The sequence below is a fragment of the Eumetopias jubatus genome, unplaced genomic scaffold (assembly GCF_037043125.1).
Source record: "Eumetopias jubatus isolate StellerSeaLion01/CBP00866 unplaced genomic scaffold, mEumJub1_p1.0 scaffold_2, whole genome shotgun sequence".
Taxonomy (NCBI): domain Eukaryota; kingdom Metazoa; phylum Chordata; class Mammalia; order Carnivora; family Otariidae; genus Eumetopias; species Eumetopias jubatus.
Window position 1 is genome coordinate 8,245,110 of NW_028274808.1, and position 17,354 is coordinate 8,262,463.

The 17,354-nt window shown below is 36.0% G+C and overlaps 1 protein-coding gene across 3 annotated transcripts in view; it reads left to right on the top strand.

Annotated features, from left to right (window-relative positions):
- WDR17 (WD repeat domain 17) overlaps window positions 1–14,174 on the top strand; it is a 70,235-nt gene extending 56,061 nt beyond the window's left edge. For 2 of the 3 annotated variants that reach the window (XM_028099773.2, XM_088021363.1), the window contains 7 exons: window positions 2,357–2,468; window positions 5,880–6,021; window positions 6,450–6,552; window positions 7,756–7,857; window positions 11,147–11,245; window positions 11,568–11,751; window positions 13,909–14,174. In XM_028099773.2, coding sequence (XP_027955574.2) covers window positions 2,357–2,468; window positions 5,880–6,021; window positions 6,450–6,552; window positions 7,756–7,857; window positions 11,147–11,245; window positions 11,568–11,751; window positions 13,909–14,028 — 862 coding nt within the window. In that variant the 3' untranslated portion in view covers window positions 14,029–14,174. Of the gene's footprint in view, window positions 1–2,356; window positions 2,469–5,879; window positions 6,022–6,449; window positions 6,553–7,755; window positions 7,858–11,146; window positions 11,246–11,567; window positions 11,752–13,908 lie in introns of those variants that run through there. The other variant, XM_088021364.1, reaches the window with a different exon arrangement.
- The last annotated feature ends 3,180 nt before the right edge of the window (window positions 14,175–17,354 follow it).

Genomic DNA, 17,354 nt, shown 5'->3' on the forward strand with positions numbered 1-17,354 from the left:
ATCAGCCTTAGACTGAAATGTCTTAAATGCCCACCATCCTTAGCACCCAGTTTTCCTTCTGTTGGGAAGGATGGCAGTCAGTTACCTACTTGCCTTGGACCCATCCCAAAGCATGAGGTTTAACTCAGATTTATATTCACAAAGGTGACCAACTCCATGCTAAAAGTCATCATCTAATCTAAATAAAATTTGATTAGTTTTTTTTTTAGTTGAGGGTAAAAAGTAGCAAAACAGAAATAGAAATTAAATTTAATTGAAGTCTAAAAATCTTTCAACCGACTATATGTCTTAGTTGCTTTTCATATAAAACAGACTTCCATTTCCTTGTAACTGCCCCAAGAAGTTTCCTTTATATATCCATAGATACATGTACCACAAACTAGGATAAAGTTCAAATTCTGAAATATGTGGTGCCGATCAGGTTTATTTCCAGGCGGAATCTGTAATTCTCTGGGTTATTCATAGAGCTCCAGAAATTTAGGTAAAAATAGATAGCTGCATAATTTCGAGAGAATGTTCATAACATTTACTGGTAAAAGCTTCCTTCTTCTTGGTTCTCTCTCTCTTTTTTTTTTTAAAGATTTTATTTATTTATTTGACAGAGAGAGAGCACAAGTAGGCCGAGTGGCTTCTTGGTTCTCGTTGCATATTATCCACGGTATTCGTATTTAAAATCCTTTTCTTTTTAGCTTTCCATCTGTTGGATACAGGTATTATCTAGTTTTGTAAAAACATTTAATTAAAAAACTCTTGTTTTATTTTAGTTTTAGAATGTTAACTCTATTTTAAGATCATTACCTGTTCTTGCTTCATTGTTTTACAGAATGCTAGTTCATATATAGAATTTGTAACATATAAAACCTAACTACAAAGTCGTAAGAACTGTTCCTGTAGCCTAGATACAAAATCACTCCTGATTTTATACTTAAAACTTGTGTAATGAACAAACTGTGACTTTCTACACTCCAAATGATAGTTAATAGCTAAGCAAGTGAAAAATGCCTGTTCTGGTAGCAAAATTTAAGATTTTAGTTTAGGTTTGTATCATTACAAATATATACATTTCCCCCAATTGGTGAACTGAATTTTCAATAAATAGTAAATTACACTAAAGAGTGAATAAAATTAGCTAGCATTGTTGTAAATTTCAGTATATCAGGATATAATTCTACAGTGAGAAAGTCAGGTTTTTGTCTGTAGTTTATAGAAGTTTGAATAGAATTTTAGCACAGCTATTTTATGCACTATAAAAGCAAATGGTAATTTCTATATTCTCACGGACATAATTGAATACTGCTATTAAATGTTGGTATCAGAATATAGTTATTTAAACCTTTTAGCAAGAACAGATGAATTACCCTAATTTGAGACTTGTAAAAACACTCAAACATTTACCTGCTCTGTGATGATAGACTATTTGACACACACAAGTTGTCTCTATTCCTGTTCTATGCCCATGATATTCTTGATTAAATATCTCTTAATGTTTTTAAAATAATTATTCACGTAAATGACCAACGTACATTTTACTGAAGGCTTCACAATGAAGATGAGGGAGGATTTTACTCTCAGAATTCTGCCCTTCAGAAATTCACATTTGAAATATTGTCTATTCTCAAGTTATGCTGAATGTGTCATATATCAGTTTCTTGAAAATAGAATAACTTCCTGAACCATTCAAAATTAGTGTTTTCTCAGTTATGATGTATGCAACCAAAAACTCTACCTAGTGATTTTTTAAAAAGCAGTATACAAAATATTTTTAACATAAAGCTGTTAAGTCCATACAACACTTTAAAATACCTTATTTTTTAAGTGATTTATTCCATTTATTGAATCTTTAAAAAGTAAATCAGAAAATTGCATTTCTATCTTTGATTTCCACCTAAAGTTTAGGAGAGATGCAGAAAATCCAAAATTCTAAACTTAAAACATCTAAGTATTCTGTTGGTTTTAAGGAGCTGGCTAATCCAGCCGCGGCTGGCTAGCATAACTAAAGCTGATGAGAATTAGTTTTCACAAAGTTTGCTTTATAATTCACTCCAAGGAATATATCTAATACTACTTAGTTTGGTTAGAGAATTATTCTGTAATAACAAAATTAATTGCAAATATATAAAGATTGATTTAGATTTTTAAAAGATTATAGAAATTTCATAATCCATTTATCCTTCATGCTCTTCGGTTTCTGTGATCTACATTTAGAAGACTTTCATAATTAGGTAGGAAATTAGTACTGTTTATATAAGTAGAAAATCGAGGGAGGTGGTAGAGTTTTCTTCCTTTGAAATAGTTCTAAATGTTATTTTTAGATTTTTTTCCTAAATTGAAGTTTCCCCTTTTGTTATGTGCATAGGAACCTGGCAGCTGATCTTCTCCTGATGATTCCTGATAATGAACTGCAGTTAGTTAAACTCTGTGCTTTCTACCCAGGGTGTACTGAAGAGATAAATGATCTTCATGAAAAGGTACGCGAAGGATATTACATACTCCAGTTTGGAATGCAGTGCTGTGATTTAACTAATTTTAGGTTCGGGCACCTAGAGATTCAGGCAGAGAAACAAACATATCCCTTTCCCACCCTTTTATAAATATAACAGAAATGATAACAATACGCGACATTTGTTGAGCTTCTACTATATGCTTGGAATAGTTCTAGATTTTCACATAGATTTGCGTTTTACTCAACTCTCATGAAACCCTGAAAAGCAGGGAATATTGTTCGTATTTTACAGAGAAAGTGAGCTCAGAGAAGGTAAGGAACTGCCCTCAGTTAAAGGTGGAGGGTGAATTTCAGCTTCAGCATGTCTGCCTCCACATCCCAAGCCCTGCCCACTCTGCCACTCTGCATTGTAAAGAACATGTATGCTAACTTTCTAAAAATAGGCAACTTAGGATCCTTAAAAGAGTTAATGAGGTATAATGAAATTCACATGCATTACTCTAAAGCACCTTAAAGAATTATTCCTTTGAGGAATATAGGAATTTACGTACCAAGATCATATATAAAAACAACCAAAACATTCAATAATCGGAAGATTGTTTATGTAAATTGCAGTACATTTCTGTATTTCAGTGCTTTTAATCCATTAAAAAGATCATGAAGCTCTGTTTTTATTGACATTGGTAGATGGCTGTAAAACAGTTATATAAAAAAGCAGAATATGAAATATGCACATGCCATGTGATTTTCATTTTGAAAATAACTGTGTACATATTTGTTATTTATAGCGTATTTATTAACATAACAATAAAAAATTAAGAAAAAAAGAAAAATGTAAGATATAATAAAACATTTTCTTATCTTTAACTCCAAAAAACAATGTTTTGTTTCATTTACATGACCCTTGATTTCTCCCCAGGGGCTGAGTGGGAATGGGGATATCCATCAATGGATACTTACTAAGTATTATGATAGTACAAATAGACCAGGAGTATGCGTGAGTGTGTGTGTGTGTGAGTGTGAGCGTATGTGTGTGTGAGCGTGAGTGAGTGAGCATGTGTGTGAGCGTATGTGTGACTGGGTGTGAGCATGTGTGTGTGAGCGTATGTGTGACTGTGTGTGTGTGAGCATATGTGTGTGTGTGAGAGTGGGTGGGTAGGTGGGTGTGTGAGCGTGTGTGAGCAGGTGCATGTGAGCGTATGTGTGAGTGTGTGTGTGAGCGACTGAGTGTGTGATACCAGGGGAAATACTTGTGAAAGGATAAATGTGCACAGTGACCAGGGGGTTCTTAGATTTTGGGTGATTTAACTTCTTTTTACACTTTGTATTCTGTGAATTGTTTTTTAAATGAGCCGCACTTGCTTTTACAAACATGACAAATAAAAGCAATTTCCATGTTGAAATTAAAATAGGAAAGGAAGTAGGAACTGTACATTTGCCACATAGTGCCCTTTTTTAAGTTCTATTCATTGATATGAGAGAGAGAGCGGGAGCAGGGGAAGAAGAGGGAGAGGGGGAGGGCCAGAGAGAGGGCGAAGTCGGCTCCCCGCTGAGTGCAGAGCCCTGTGCCAGGCTCAGTCCCAGGACCCTGAGACCAAGGACCCGAGCCGAAGTCCGCCACGTAACCCACGGAGCCACCCAGGCACCCTGCCTAATGCTTTAAGTGTAACCCACATACCTTCTGAGGTGAGAACAGCAGGCGCTAATATTAGGGCTTAGAGAGGCAAAATATCTGTCTGTGTTTACACCCTGGTAATGACGTGGTAGGATGGCATTTACATAGTCTTTTCATCACATGTTCTAAAAGGATGTCATCAGACTTTCTGGTCAGACTTCATTAATAACTCTTTAGACAGACTAGTCAGTGTGTGTAAAGGCGTTACTACCTCTGGACAACTTCACAAGTAATGCTAAAATTATATTTTCAAATATTATATTAATTTATATAACTTGGAATTTTAAGGTAGGACAGAAATGACAGGAATGATCATCTTACTCTTCTTATATTTTATTTGAGAATAAAATTTCAACAGAAACCATTTTTGTATTTCCTTTACTTTTTGAGCATATATCAAAGTGAAGAAACTTTATTTTATCTAGCCAGGCAGAGTACCTACCACATAGTAGTTGCTCAGTAAGTAACTGGCATTTAGTAAATGAAGATGGGAAGCAATGTGAAATGTTATATGTATGAAAGCTCTTTTAATTTAGTTTGTTGTAATTTTTTAAGAGAGAGAGATTGAGGAATCTAAAATGTTCAGTTTACCAAATTTTTATTTATTTTTTATGTTTTTATTTAACTTCCGGGTAGTTAACATCCAGTGTTTTATTAGTCTCAGGTGTACAACACAGGGATTCATCACTTCCATACATCACCCCACAAGAGCACTCCTTAGTCCCTATCACCTACTTCTCCCTTCCCCCCACCCACTTTAAACCACAGAAGTTATGAAACTCTTGAATAAATGCATTAATAAATAGGTCGAATAAACCATCTTAGTGACCTGAGGGGACGTAAAGGGAAAGTACGAAGGGAAGAGAGTGACGAATCTCAAAGGCGAGCAGACAGACGGCCTTTCGAGATTGAACTGCGGCATGTGGAGTCACAACACAGAATCCTCTCTGCACTGGGAGCACCTTCTCCACGGTTGCCGAAGACCAGCGAACCGAAGCATTCAACTATTTATAGGTGTTGCTTAGAAACAAACCAGCAAACTTAACACTTCCACTTCAAACATCGTGAACACATCAGATTTGGATATAAACGATACCTTAATTCATGCCTACATTATGGAAGCAGAAGAACTTACAGAGGAGCAGACTCTGAACAGGAAAAAAAAAATATTTGGAAAAAATAGGGAGTATTGCTTTGTATTTTACAGTGACGAAATCTCATAGGCTCAAAATCTCCATTTTGTGGCATTTCAGAATGTCAGAGCTAAAAACTTTGAGGGCTTGTACATGTTTTGCCTTCCTGCTTGAAATGACGTGGCTTTGTCTCAAAGGCCAAGTGAAATTAAATTCCAGAGTGTAGAGGCCGTGGAAGGGTGTATCGTTGATGTTTTCCACATTTAATGTCCTTTCTGGCATCAATCCGTATATCTTGAAATAACAAATCTCAGCAGTTCTTTTCTGAATTACATGCATGGATACTAATTCCGATATCACAGTCAGGACAATTTCGTTCTACCTCTTTTATTAGGTATTTATGTGATGAAAAACTTTTAACTCATTAGGTAATACCCTATTTATTATTAGATCCTAAGGATATTTTCATAAATGTTTGCTTTTAATACAAATTATTTCATTTATATATATTTTGAGCGATTTAGTATAAAGAAAAACATACTAGACGTATTGGAAATGTTTAGTACTTATACTGCTGCTTTTATCCCTGTAAATTTTAGTAACGTCATCAAAACCAATTACTTTTCAGTGCAAGCTACCCACGGTAGAGGAATGTATGCAGTTAGCGGAGACAGCCCAGGCAGATGGTAATATATTTGAAACTGTGAAGTATTATTTGTTAAGTCAGGAACCTGAAAAAGCCCTTCCTATTGGTATTGATTACATTAAAGGTAAGTTTTTATTTGGTAGTATAATCTAAAATCTCATTTATTTGATCTTTTCATTAATATTGATAAGCAACCTTAAAATCAAGCACTGGCCATCCTAATTTTTTTTTATTATGTTAGTCAACATACAGTACATCATTAGTTTTTGATGTGTAGTGATCCACGATTCATTGTTTGCGTATAACACCCAGTGCTCCATGCAATACATGCCCTCCTTAATACCCATCACTGGACTAAATATAAAAAATAAAGAGATTGGTGATTGTACTGTATGGTATGGGAACTTGAGAGAGGGTAAATATGAAAATACTTGTGACCTAGAAAATAAGGAGGTAGTTGGGATTGACCAGAAGAGAATTACATAAGTTAAAAATTGGATGAACATGTTTTAATACTTAGAGAGAATCTCTTATTTTGTTTTATTTTGCCAGAATACATCACTAGTTCAAATTGGACATTGGATACCATTTATCCTGTTCTTGACCTGTTGAGTTATATTCGTACTGAAATATTAGTCTTGCATACATGTACTAAGTGAGTACTTTTTCTTCAAAATATATAACTGAACCTATGTGATGTTTTAAAATGGTTATATTGTTTTTAGTGTTCAGATCATGAAATAAGATCATCTTGGACAGGTAGATGCCCTTGTAGAAAAATTACGTTTTTATTTGCTATTCTTTGTTTTAAAGATTGATTGATTTATTTTAGAGGGAGAGAGTGGAGAGGGGGAGAGGAAGAGGGAGAGAGAGAATCTCAAGCAGACTGCGGGCTGAGCTCAGAGCCCAACTTGAGGCTCAATCTCATGACCCTGAGATCATGACTTGAGCCGAAACCAAGAGTTGGACGCTTAACCTACTGAGCTACCTAGGTGCCCCTTTATTTACTATTCTTAAGAAAAAATACAGAGGTCAATTTGAAACAGAAATAGTCTTAGTGGTCCTGTTTACTAATACCCAGAGTGTGTATGTTTATATATGTGTTTGTACACACATGCATGTACGCACGCACACACACCAACACACACACACTCTCTCTCTCTCTCTCTCTCTCTCTCTCTCTCTCTCTCTCTCCCCCCTCCCCTACCTGGCTCAAACAGGGCTAATTCAAAGCTTTGGGGTAGTCTTAGTCCTCAAGAAGCTAGTGGTTGTATCTATTAAATAGCCACTGTGTGCAAAAAAGCAAACGAGGCTGGGGAAAAAAGTGACGGTGCTAGAAAGTGAAAAATAGACACCATCCCTGCATTCAAGTATAATTTAAGGACAATGTTGTCCATAGAATGAAAAGTCCCCAGACACTGTGTGTAGTTTGTAATGGAGGCTTTGGGCTGTTTTTGCTTTAATGGTGTGTGTGGAAAAGATGATGCCACAGCCTGGAAAAGTTTCCCTAGCAGGAAGTGGAGTGGGTATGCTCTGTCCTTTCCTAGAGTCTATACAATATGCCAAGAATTCCTAGATTGGGCTTAATGAGTTACTTAGAGAAAAATTTACATGAAGAAACAGTCAAGGAATAGAGAAAAACAAGAAGGCAAGAGTTAAACATTATTTGTGGTATAGCATAAATATGTGAATAGGAGTTAACTTACGAGTAAAACATCTTCAATTTGGAAAATTTTCTAAACATATTTTGCTATGTCACTCATCAAAATATAGAGATACAAGTACAGTAACTACATGTGTGAGTAATGTTCTAGACCTCAAGTTATGGAATTAAAAAAATAAATATGTTCTCTTTTAGAGCTCGAAATGAATTGCTCATATTATGTGGTTATATTGGTGCATTATTGGCTATCAGAAGACAGTACCAAAGTATTGTTCCAGCACTTTATGAGTACACAAGGTAAAACCGATTTCTCTTCTGTTATGAAATTTGAGAAATTCCTTTCACTAAGATAGTCTCTAAGTGTATCCTAGAAGGCACCAAATACATATTGTATGCATCCATTGATTCATTCAGCCTATACTTCATAATAAAGCAGTGATAAACTATATGAATTAGAAGTGAATTAGGATATAAATAATAGAAATCCTAATTCTAGCTTAAACACATGGGGTTTCTTGGTCTTATGTCAAGACACCTGGTCGGCGTTCCAGGGCTGTTAGAGCTGTGCACGGAGTCCATCCGGGACCTGAATTCTTCCCTTCTTTTGACACTGACCTCCTTGGCTTCCTTCCACTTGCTTGAGGAACCCAGGGTGACAGGGTCTGCATTCTAAGCAGGAAGCAGAGAAGGGTGACAGGGACCCCAAAGCATGAGGCATCTGACTCGGGAAGGAGAGGCCCCCTTGGGTTATATGCCTGCATCCCTTCAGCCAGAACTGTGGAACCCTGTTTTTAGAAGAAGCAGAGAAACTGCGTATTTTAGCTTTCCGATCTCTAGGGTAGGAAAAGGCAAAGAGGATTTGTGGACAGCGGGTAACTCACTACTTCAGAGTCATGCCTGACCGTTCTCCCAAACCCCTCTATTTTCTATCAGCTTGCTAGCTTCAGCCATTGTGCTTAAAACTAGTTACAGTCAAAAAGAAAATCCACAGCACCTTTGCAAAACATCATTTCCAAGTTGACTAGTTTGCTACACGGCAGAGTGGCTGACTCCTAAAAATACTGAGAGTCTGTGGGTAAAAGCAGTTTTTCTGAGTGCCCTTCACGCGGGGCAGACTTTCTGAGAGAAAGCTTCCTCCCCCCTCCTTTCCCTTCCCTGTCTCGATGACAGTCCCTGTCGGTGTGGGCTGCCACCTGGAGCAGGCTGAGGGACAGTGCGGAGTGACACTGCCCGGAAACTAAAGGAAAAGTCAGTTTCTGTGCAGCAGCAGACCCAGATTTGAAGGCAACGTTTAACAATATTACAATATCTTATGGGAGCAATAGCATGTACCACATGGAATGAAACTATTACTTAATCAAATATGTTCCATTTATATATGACTTGGGTAATGAAAGGAGAGAGAAAATGGTCCCTTGAAATCATATCAGAACTAAAAGGAGGCTTTTCCATATAAGGCGGGAGAGACTTGGGAGAATGTATCTAAACATGCTAGTTTAGAAGGAGAAACCGAGAAGGTTGGAAGGAACTTACTTGCCTGGTTTATGGTGTCTGCTGTCTTGTGCTCATGCTGATGCCCTCGCCCCTCATGCTGAGCCCCCAGGGCTTTTCTCTTCGGCCCTCTTCTTCCTCCCTTCCTCGGCTTCCCAGCTCGCTCTCCGGCTCTCCCTCCACCCCTTTTCCCCCTCAGTTCTCTGCCCTTAGAAACCTCCCCATTTCTGGGGCTCCACCCGTCACCTCCGTGGTGGTTTTTATAGTCACGCATTGTTTCTGTGGTTCACAGGCTGGCCTCAACTCTGTGTGCTCAACGTGAAAATCCTCTTCCTCCTCAAATCTGCTGCTTCTCCTGTGTTCTCTCTTTCTTTTGATCGTGTCATTGTGTTTCTCTTGCCCAGAAGTGCATGATCAGGTCCTGATTGTTTTCTCTGACCACCATAGTTAGGGTCTGCATTAACTCCCTCCTGCTGTAGCGCTGCATCTGGTCACCGGACCTCTGCATCTCTGTTCTTCTCCCGCTGCATCCCCTTCCTGCTGTGGCATCCGCCTCCCCAGAAGCACCCCCCTTCCTCGGTGCCCTCCGGACTCCCCACTGTCCATCACAGAGCTTCCAGATCCTTAGTCTTACGTCAAAGGTCTGCAAAAATAGGATTCTGACCATGTGTCCTATTGTGGCCTTCTCTGTTCCCCACTCCGGCCAAACTGAATTACTCGTGGTCCCGTACATATGGAGGCTGTCCCTGATAGTCTCAGTGTCCCCTCCACCTATTTACCTTGGATCTCCTCCTCACTTTTTGTCACTGCTTTATATATAGTAGATCATCTTTAACTACTGGACAGATAAAGTCCTATCAAGTGCACATTTGTAGACAGGGAAGCCAGGGTGTTTAAGGAATTCATTTTGGAGCTAGCCACGTTGTCAATCAAAATTTTAAGTTCAGTGATTTGGGGTAAAAGAAAATGATAAGCCACTAGCCGATTTCAGTTAATATTACTACGGTGTTAGACCTGTGTGTGTGTGTGTGTGTGTGTGTGTGTGTGTGTGTGTGTGTGTGTGTGTGTGTAGGGGGAGATTTATACCTTTTTCCTCACCAAGTGTTATTGTGGCCCAACAGATGACAGTTAGCAGGAGTCATCATAAAATGTACGCTACAGAACGGTTTACTTAACCCTTACTTCATCTCTAAGGTCTTACGTTCTATTTCTATCTCCCAAACAGCTTTTACTTTTAAATTTCAGCTAACTAGTTCCTTGGAAAACACTGAGTTTGTAACTTATTATAGAAACTAGGACTGGTTATTCTTTATCTAAAGCTTCCTAATTAATACTAATTATCTCTTCCAGTTTTCTCTACACAGATGTGATGGATCACTGGTGTCACTGTTTTACTGCTTTTTCTCACACATCTCTGTCTTTAAAGAACTGAAGTCAGCATTTCCGTTCCTTTGCACTAGTTGACATCCTTCTCTTGCTGTGTTCTCACTTAATCTCTTATTCCTCCAATACTCATGTCTAATTCAGCCCTGCGTCGTACCATACAGTAGTCATGTGGGGCTATTAAACACTGTTGCTTGGCTCGTCTGTCCATTTACCACCATTCGCTTGTTCCTCCATTTGTTTGTTTATTTACTTATTTGCTAGTTTTCCAATTTATTTTTTTAAGTTTCTATTTAAATTCCAGTTAACATTCAGTGTAATATTAGTGTCGTGTACAATGTAATGATTCAGCATCTCCATACATCACCCCGTGCTCATCATGACAAGTGCACTCCTTCATCCCCATCTCCTATTTAACCCATTCCCACCAACACCCCCCTTGCAGTTCATTCATTGGTCTGCTCGCTCAGACCGTCATCCAGCTGATATTTACTGAACATCTTTGACTTCAGGGAACTTGAAGGCCAGATTTACAAGTAAGCGTGCATGCGTGCATGCGCGCACGCACACACACACACACACATTCATGTATACACATGTGTTTTTGAACAGTAGTTGTTAAATCTGAAATTGCAGTTATTTAAAGCTCATTTGCTTTTTTGATATTGTAGTCTTGGATGTCCGATGTTAATTTCTTTTTCACATGTTTCAGCCAGCTATTAAAACATCGGGTGGTGTCAGTGCCTTTAAAAATTGAGCACCTTTCTGAGGAGTTGGATGCGTGGAGAGCTTGCACGCAATCCGTCAGCCGGTGAGTGAAGATGATGTGAAAATTGGAATGTGGAAGTAGTAGTTAATATTATAGGAAAACTTGTTGAAAATGTGGATTGGCTCACTATTAATCTTAGCCAAATAATGCATCTTGGTTTGCTTAGCATAGATTCAATAATAATTTACAATCCTGTTCTTTTCTGCCTTTTTAAAGTCCTTCATTTTACTATAAATTAAGTCTAAGTTGCCATCATTTCTAAATAGGGACTAAATAATCCTCAGGGACTGAGGATTTCTGATTTAAACCTTAATAATTCTTTAGTTCTGCAAAAATGAAAATGTAATATCTGTTGAAAATATAGATCATCAGAAGAGTCTGCATATACGCCCCCTTCTGAGTCACAAAAGATGGTTTATGCAACTTTACTAGAGAGACTACAGCAAGAACCGCTGGGAGGGATTGTTGGACCAGATTACGTGACTGGATCAAGCCTGCCCAGTCATTCTGACATCCACATCTCTTGTCTTACGGGATTAAAAATCCAGGTATAGCCTAATGTAAGGCATAAATTGTTCATTTCCATTGTTTTCACTTGTTTCATTATTTTTAAAAATATGGTCTTAAAATAAGCATAACCTGAATAAAAGTATGTACCTATAGAGAGGACTCTTGCCTAGTGAGAAAATATCGCCCTTAATGCTCTATAGTTAGTATAAATGGTCTCTCTGTCCTTAAAATAAATTCAGAGAGATGGTCTTGGTATTATTATCATGAAAGCAATTCATGTAACAGGTATACTTAGTAACAAATGTTAAAAATACATGTAGATCATATCCTTAGGGAAATTAAATAGGGGAGGACAAAGCAACAGTCAACACAGTTATAAATTATTATATTGCAATAGATTAAAATTAACTTTGTAGTCTCCATTTGTATTTTATAAACACAAAAAAATTAAGAACTGGCATATGTATATTATTGATATACATGTTGTTACATTGACTTACTGAATTTTTCAGCAATTACAAATTATTGGGATCGATCACGAGGGAGGGCTAATCCCTAAGGAAGGTCCCTAGTGTACAGTCAAAGGTAATGATGGGGAATGATACCTCCCAGTGCCCCACTCCTGGGGAAAGTGGAGACGTCTTCGTGGTCTCAGAGCTAGGCCAGGTGGAGGTGTCCACACGGAGCAAACAAGCTGAGTCCACATAGACTGCAGATTGAAGCTCCAGTCTGGACTGAAAGAACACCACTTCCCAGAAAAATGTTCACATTTTACACAGTGGATTCTTCTGTTTCTAGTGGAATGTGACTGATTACATCTCTAATACTGATATGCCAGGCCAATGGGGACAGCTATTTTTGGGGATAACCACTTGAAGTAAATTAAATAGCTTGCTGCTTACGTAAACCCTCACCATAGCTTGACTTGAGACTATCAACTAATTACGTCTTCAGAATATGCGAATATAGTCCAAAAAACAGGACACTTAGTTGTGTGCATGCTTTTTTATCCACTTATGTTCAGAGATAAAGAATCAAAGCAGTAAATTCAATAACTTATAATTAAGAGCAAAAAACATCATTCAATTTTTAGAATGTATCTTCAGCTACTCGCTGCCCTCCCTGTGCCCTACCTAGTCCTTCCTTCGTATTCCTCTGCACCTTCCTGTTTCTCTTCCCCTCTTCAGGTTCTTTTTCCCCATTCCATCTACAGTAGCCAAATGACTTTGCAGATATGCTGCCTCACCTCTCTGCACCCAAACCTACAATAGGAAAGGACCTACTAATTATCAGCTAGGACTAATGTAAATGGGGTGCTTCCCTCTCAGGATCTTTCTCTCTCAACAGAAAATTAATGTTCTGGTTTTAACTGTGAAATATCAAGTATCTTTGAGTAGGAAGCAGTCCACTTCATATGATGGGTTTTCCAATATCTAGACATGATTTAGTAACAACAAGCTGTATCATTTGAAATTGTGATTAAAAATCTGGTAACTTTAGAAAATAATTAAGAAGATAAGTTTTTAGTTCATTTTATGTTTTTGAAATAATGCTTTTCTTTCCTTTTTCTTTCTGAGAGCTTGGGAGAAATAGATTAAAAGGTTTTTGCATTTGGTTCTTCAGAACCACCCTTGACATGCAAAGTACCTGATATAACTGAATCGTAAATATGCTAGTACATCATATGATTGACATGATTTTAAATTATGTATACACATACACAGCAATATACTTTTCAATTCTTGAGAGCAGTTTCAGAGCTTCTGGCTTAAATGATTTCCCCAGCTGTATTGATGTAGGCTATATGAGTAAAATAGTAAAGTGTATTTAAATCTGGGCTGGGCATATATATGCCTTTATAAAATGTTAATTTAGTATTAATTAATGGAGTAGCAATACCTTTGTCGTTGGTAGCACTACTATATTCAAAGAATTCAGATTATAAAACCAAATTTTATTTTGAAAGACATGGGGGCATAGTGTTAAGATATTTAAAATTTTTTCTATATTTGGAGCGGTTAAAAAATCTGATTTTTCTCATATTTTAAAATTTTCTATTAGCATGGTCTGAATACTGCCAGTGTTTTTTTTTGTTTGTTTTGTTTTGTTTTTTTAATTAAAGGGAGTCTGTTTCTGGAAGTTTAAAGCATGTTGCACATTTATAATCCCATCTTCTCTCTCAACTCTGTGTACAGGGCCCTGTATTTTTCCTTGAAGATGGGAAATCCACTATCTCATTGAATGACGCTTTGATGTGGGCAAAGGTGAATCCATTCTCACCTTTAGGGACTGGAATACTACTCAACCCATTTTGACAAAGTTTTTCTCGTTGTTTAATTGTTTTTTTTAAAGACCTTTTGTGGGTTAGTATTACCTTAGCCTCTGTTGTCCAAGAGCCAAAGGTTGAAGGAAGCTGGGGAGGTGGGGAATAAGGGTTGACTCTATAAATTATCTTCAAAAAATAAAATATTTATATAATTTCAAGGAAAAATAGATGTGTCCTTTATAAAATAGAATAGCCATATTTGGGAGAAAGATAATATTTAAATTATAAAAGACCGAAAAATCTAAAAGAGCATATATAAGTTTCACAAAGGTACCAGAATTTCATAAAATGTACCAAAATATTATATTGTTGAAACATTGAAACATATAAAATAATGCAATACCTACAATAGTGCTTGACATAGAGTAAGTACTTAATAAATATTGGAATAACCAAGTGTCTTGAGATATCAAAATATAGGGTATGTGTGACTGATCTTCAAGTTAACAAACACCCATACTGTCCTCTATAAAATATATCGTAAACCAGTAGTTTCAGTTCATATTTAATAAAAGTTTCTAGTTATGAGTTTGATATGTATCAATAAATGGATACACAGTCAAAATACTTCTGAGTTTTATTTTTTTTTAAAAGAAAGCATTACCAAGTGTTTTAACTGAAATTAAATGTCCAATTATAAAGGAACAGGTTTTATAAGCATAATAAAAATTGAGGAGTAAAAAACACAAATGCAGTTAAATCTGTATGAGAATTTACATTTGATGATAATTGACTATTTTAAAAGATATTTGGTATGTATGGATATTAGTTTTGATTAATGCATTTAATATTTACAGTAATTTCTAATTGACTTATATTAACTCTATAACAATTTATTTGATAAAATTAGATTCAAATAAATTTCTATAAGTACATATTAGTTGAAATTTGGGGCATATTATAAATTCAAGTTTTTTAAATATTAATTAAAGAGTAAAACTATTAAAAAAAAAAAAAGCCTGAGGCATGACTGCAAGTATTTCAGTTGTACTAGAATTCTGACTTTGAGGTCTATGAAATTAATGCATTAGTGGGAAGAACAGCACTTTGATACTCAAGCTCTTCTACAGAATTTATAATATAGATGTTTTTGTCTAACTAAAGAGTGAGTTCGTGTAATTAGAATAATGGTGGTTTTTATTATCTTTAAACTTGTTACATTTAAAATAATTTTAAATTTTTCTTAAACAAGCTTCTTAAAACAGAAAACAATATATATTATGTATATATCTATTGCATTGACCAGTTCTAACTCTCAAAAAGACATTATAGGCCTCGATTCTATTTTATAAAAAAAAAATTTAATGAACATTACAGAAGAGAATATATGTGACACATCACTAGTGTGAAGTATTTTTTTAAGCCTTAGTGATATGCATAACTCAAATTTTTTTTAGATGAGGCATATTTTTAATTAGCATATATGTAGTAAAATCTTTTCACTTAAAAATAGCAGTTGAAATCCTACTATAATTCTCTATTTTGTTTTAAAATAGATTAAGAAGCCTATCTTTTGTGCTTTAGCTACTTTAAAAGATCCATAGAGTGTAAGTTATACATATATAAATGATTATTTCCTTCTTCATTTTAAATGAAGGAAAATGATATTTTCTATATAAACTATGAAAAAATCACTCTTTAACACATGAAGCACATAACTCTTTAGCACATGAAGATAATAGACAAGTAACCCAATTTGTGTCTAAAATCTAAATTGGACAGATTCAAATACAATTCTGTTACTCTGACTTCTACAGTGTTCTATACCTTATTATTAATTATAACTATTCTTCATAGAACTATAAGTGTCATTTCACCATGTCAGTCTGCATCTGTTGTGCCTTAATATGAAAAACAAAGCAATTTTTTGAATTTATAAAAGGTTTTCCATTGTTAGATTTCATATGCATGAAAACCCAAATAAATAATATGAACTTATTTTACTACTAGAAGATGTCTATATTACTGATAATGTGGACAAATTATTTTCCAAGTTTAAATACGCTTTTATGAAAGAAGTCTCATTAGACAATGGTTTTAATAGCATTGGAAAAATATTTTTGCCTATAAAAATTACCAGGTCATTAACAAAATTTCAACATCAAAATGAGTTCTATCTTGTGAAAATATTATTTTTATGTCAATCAAAATTTATATATATTTCCATGACATCATCCAGAGGTGTTCAGGAACATGGTCGCATTAAAACAATGACTTGTATTTTGTTATCCTTATAATAGGAAAATTGACACTTTTTCAGTCTTAAGTCAAAAGGCATTCTGAATATAGTAAAGGCCTCACCAATTGTTTGTAAAGTTTAGGGTTTCTTATTTAGTGTAGCAGTAATACAGAAGATATCCTCATAGTCAACTCTTAATAAGATTTTATTGTACCATATCTTTGAAACATTTATTCTGAAATAATTGATAAAAGTACTTTTATGCTAAATTTAAAAATCATAGGACGCTTAATATGGCATGTAGTTACCTAGATTTTTATGTATATATGTATGAATGTATTTCAGGTCCCCTAAATTTCAATAAATACTGCATTAAAACCAGATATGACAGAGTTAACTGCTAAAATGAGCATCAGTATTGTCCCCCAAACCACCACTGAGAGAATACTGTTTCTCCATAAATGCTGGTTCCAAGTCATCAGAGAGGTGAAGGGCTGAGCTGCCCATATGGGTTATTACCTTACTTGGAAACCTAGAAAAACCACTTTGGACTGTTCAGGAAGTTAATTCTCCACCCATAAGAAACACTGACTACAACAAACCCTAAAATTACTATAAAAGGGGGAAAATCTTCACTAATGAATGCAAACCGCGTATCACAGAGGCTTCCATTCCTTGATAAGCATTCTGCCAACTGATAGAAGACTCTCCTAGAGGAACTGCTGTAGCTCCTAGAAAAGCTTCTTGCCTCCTCCTGCCAAAGCTCCTTTGTGAAGCAAATGGCCTTCCTAAGATACCTGCAGTGTTGGCCTCTCTCAATACAGCTCATCTTCAAGAAGCTCTTGAAGTTGCTACTTGGACTATGCCTGCTACCTTCATTTACTTACTCACTATGAAATGAAACCTATAAAACTAGTTCATATTTTCCACAGCTCTCCATAGGCCCCACGGGAGTTTTGGGAACTTACCATAGTCAGGCCATGAGTGATTAGCTTTTTCAGGAGATTGAACATACAGTCAAGAGAAGTATAAAGAAACTTTTTATATGACTGTTTACCCAAATCTAATCCTCTCCGGATCTTTTCCCCAGCCAAGGTTCAGAAGACTTGTTTCTATAACCCTTTCCTAAGGAACTA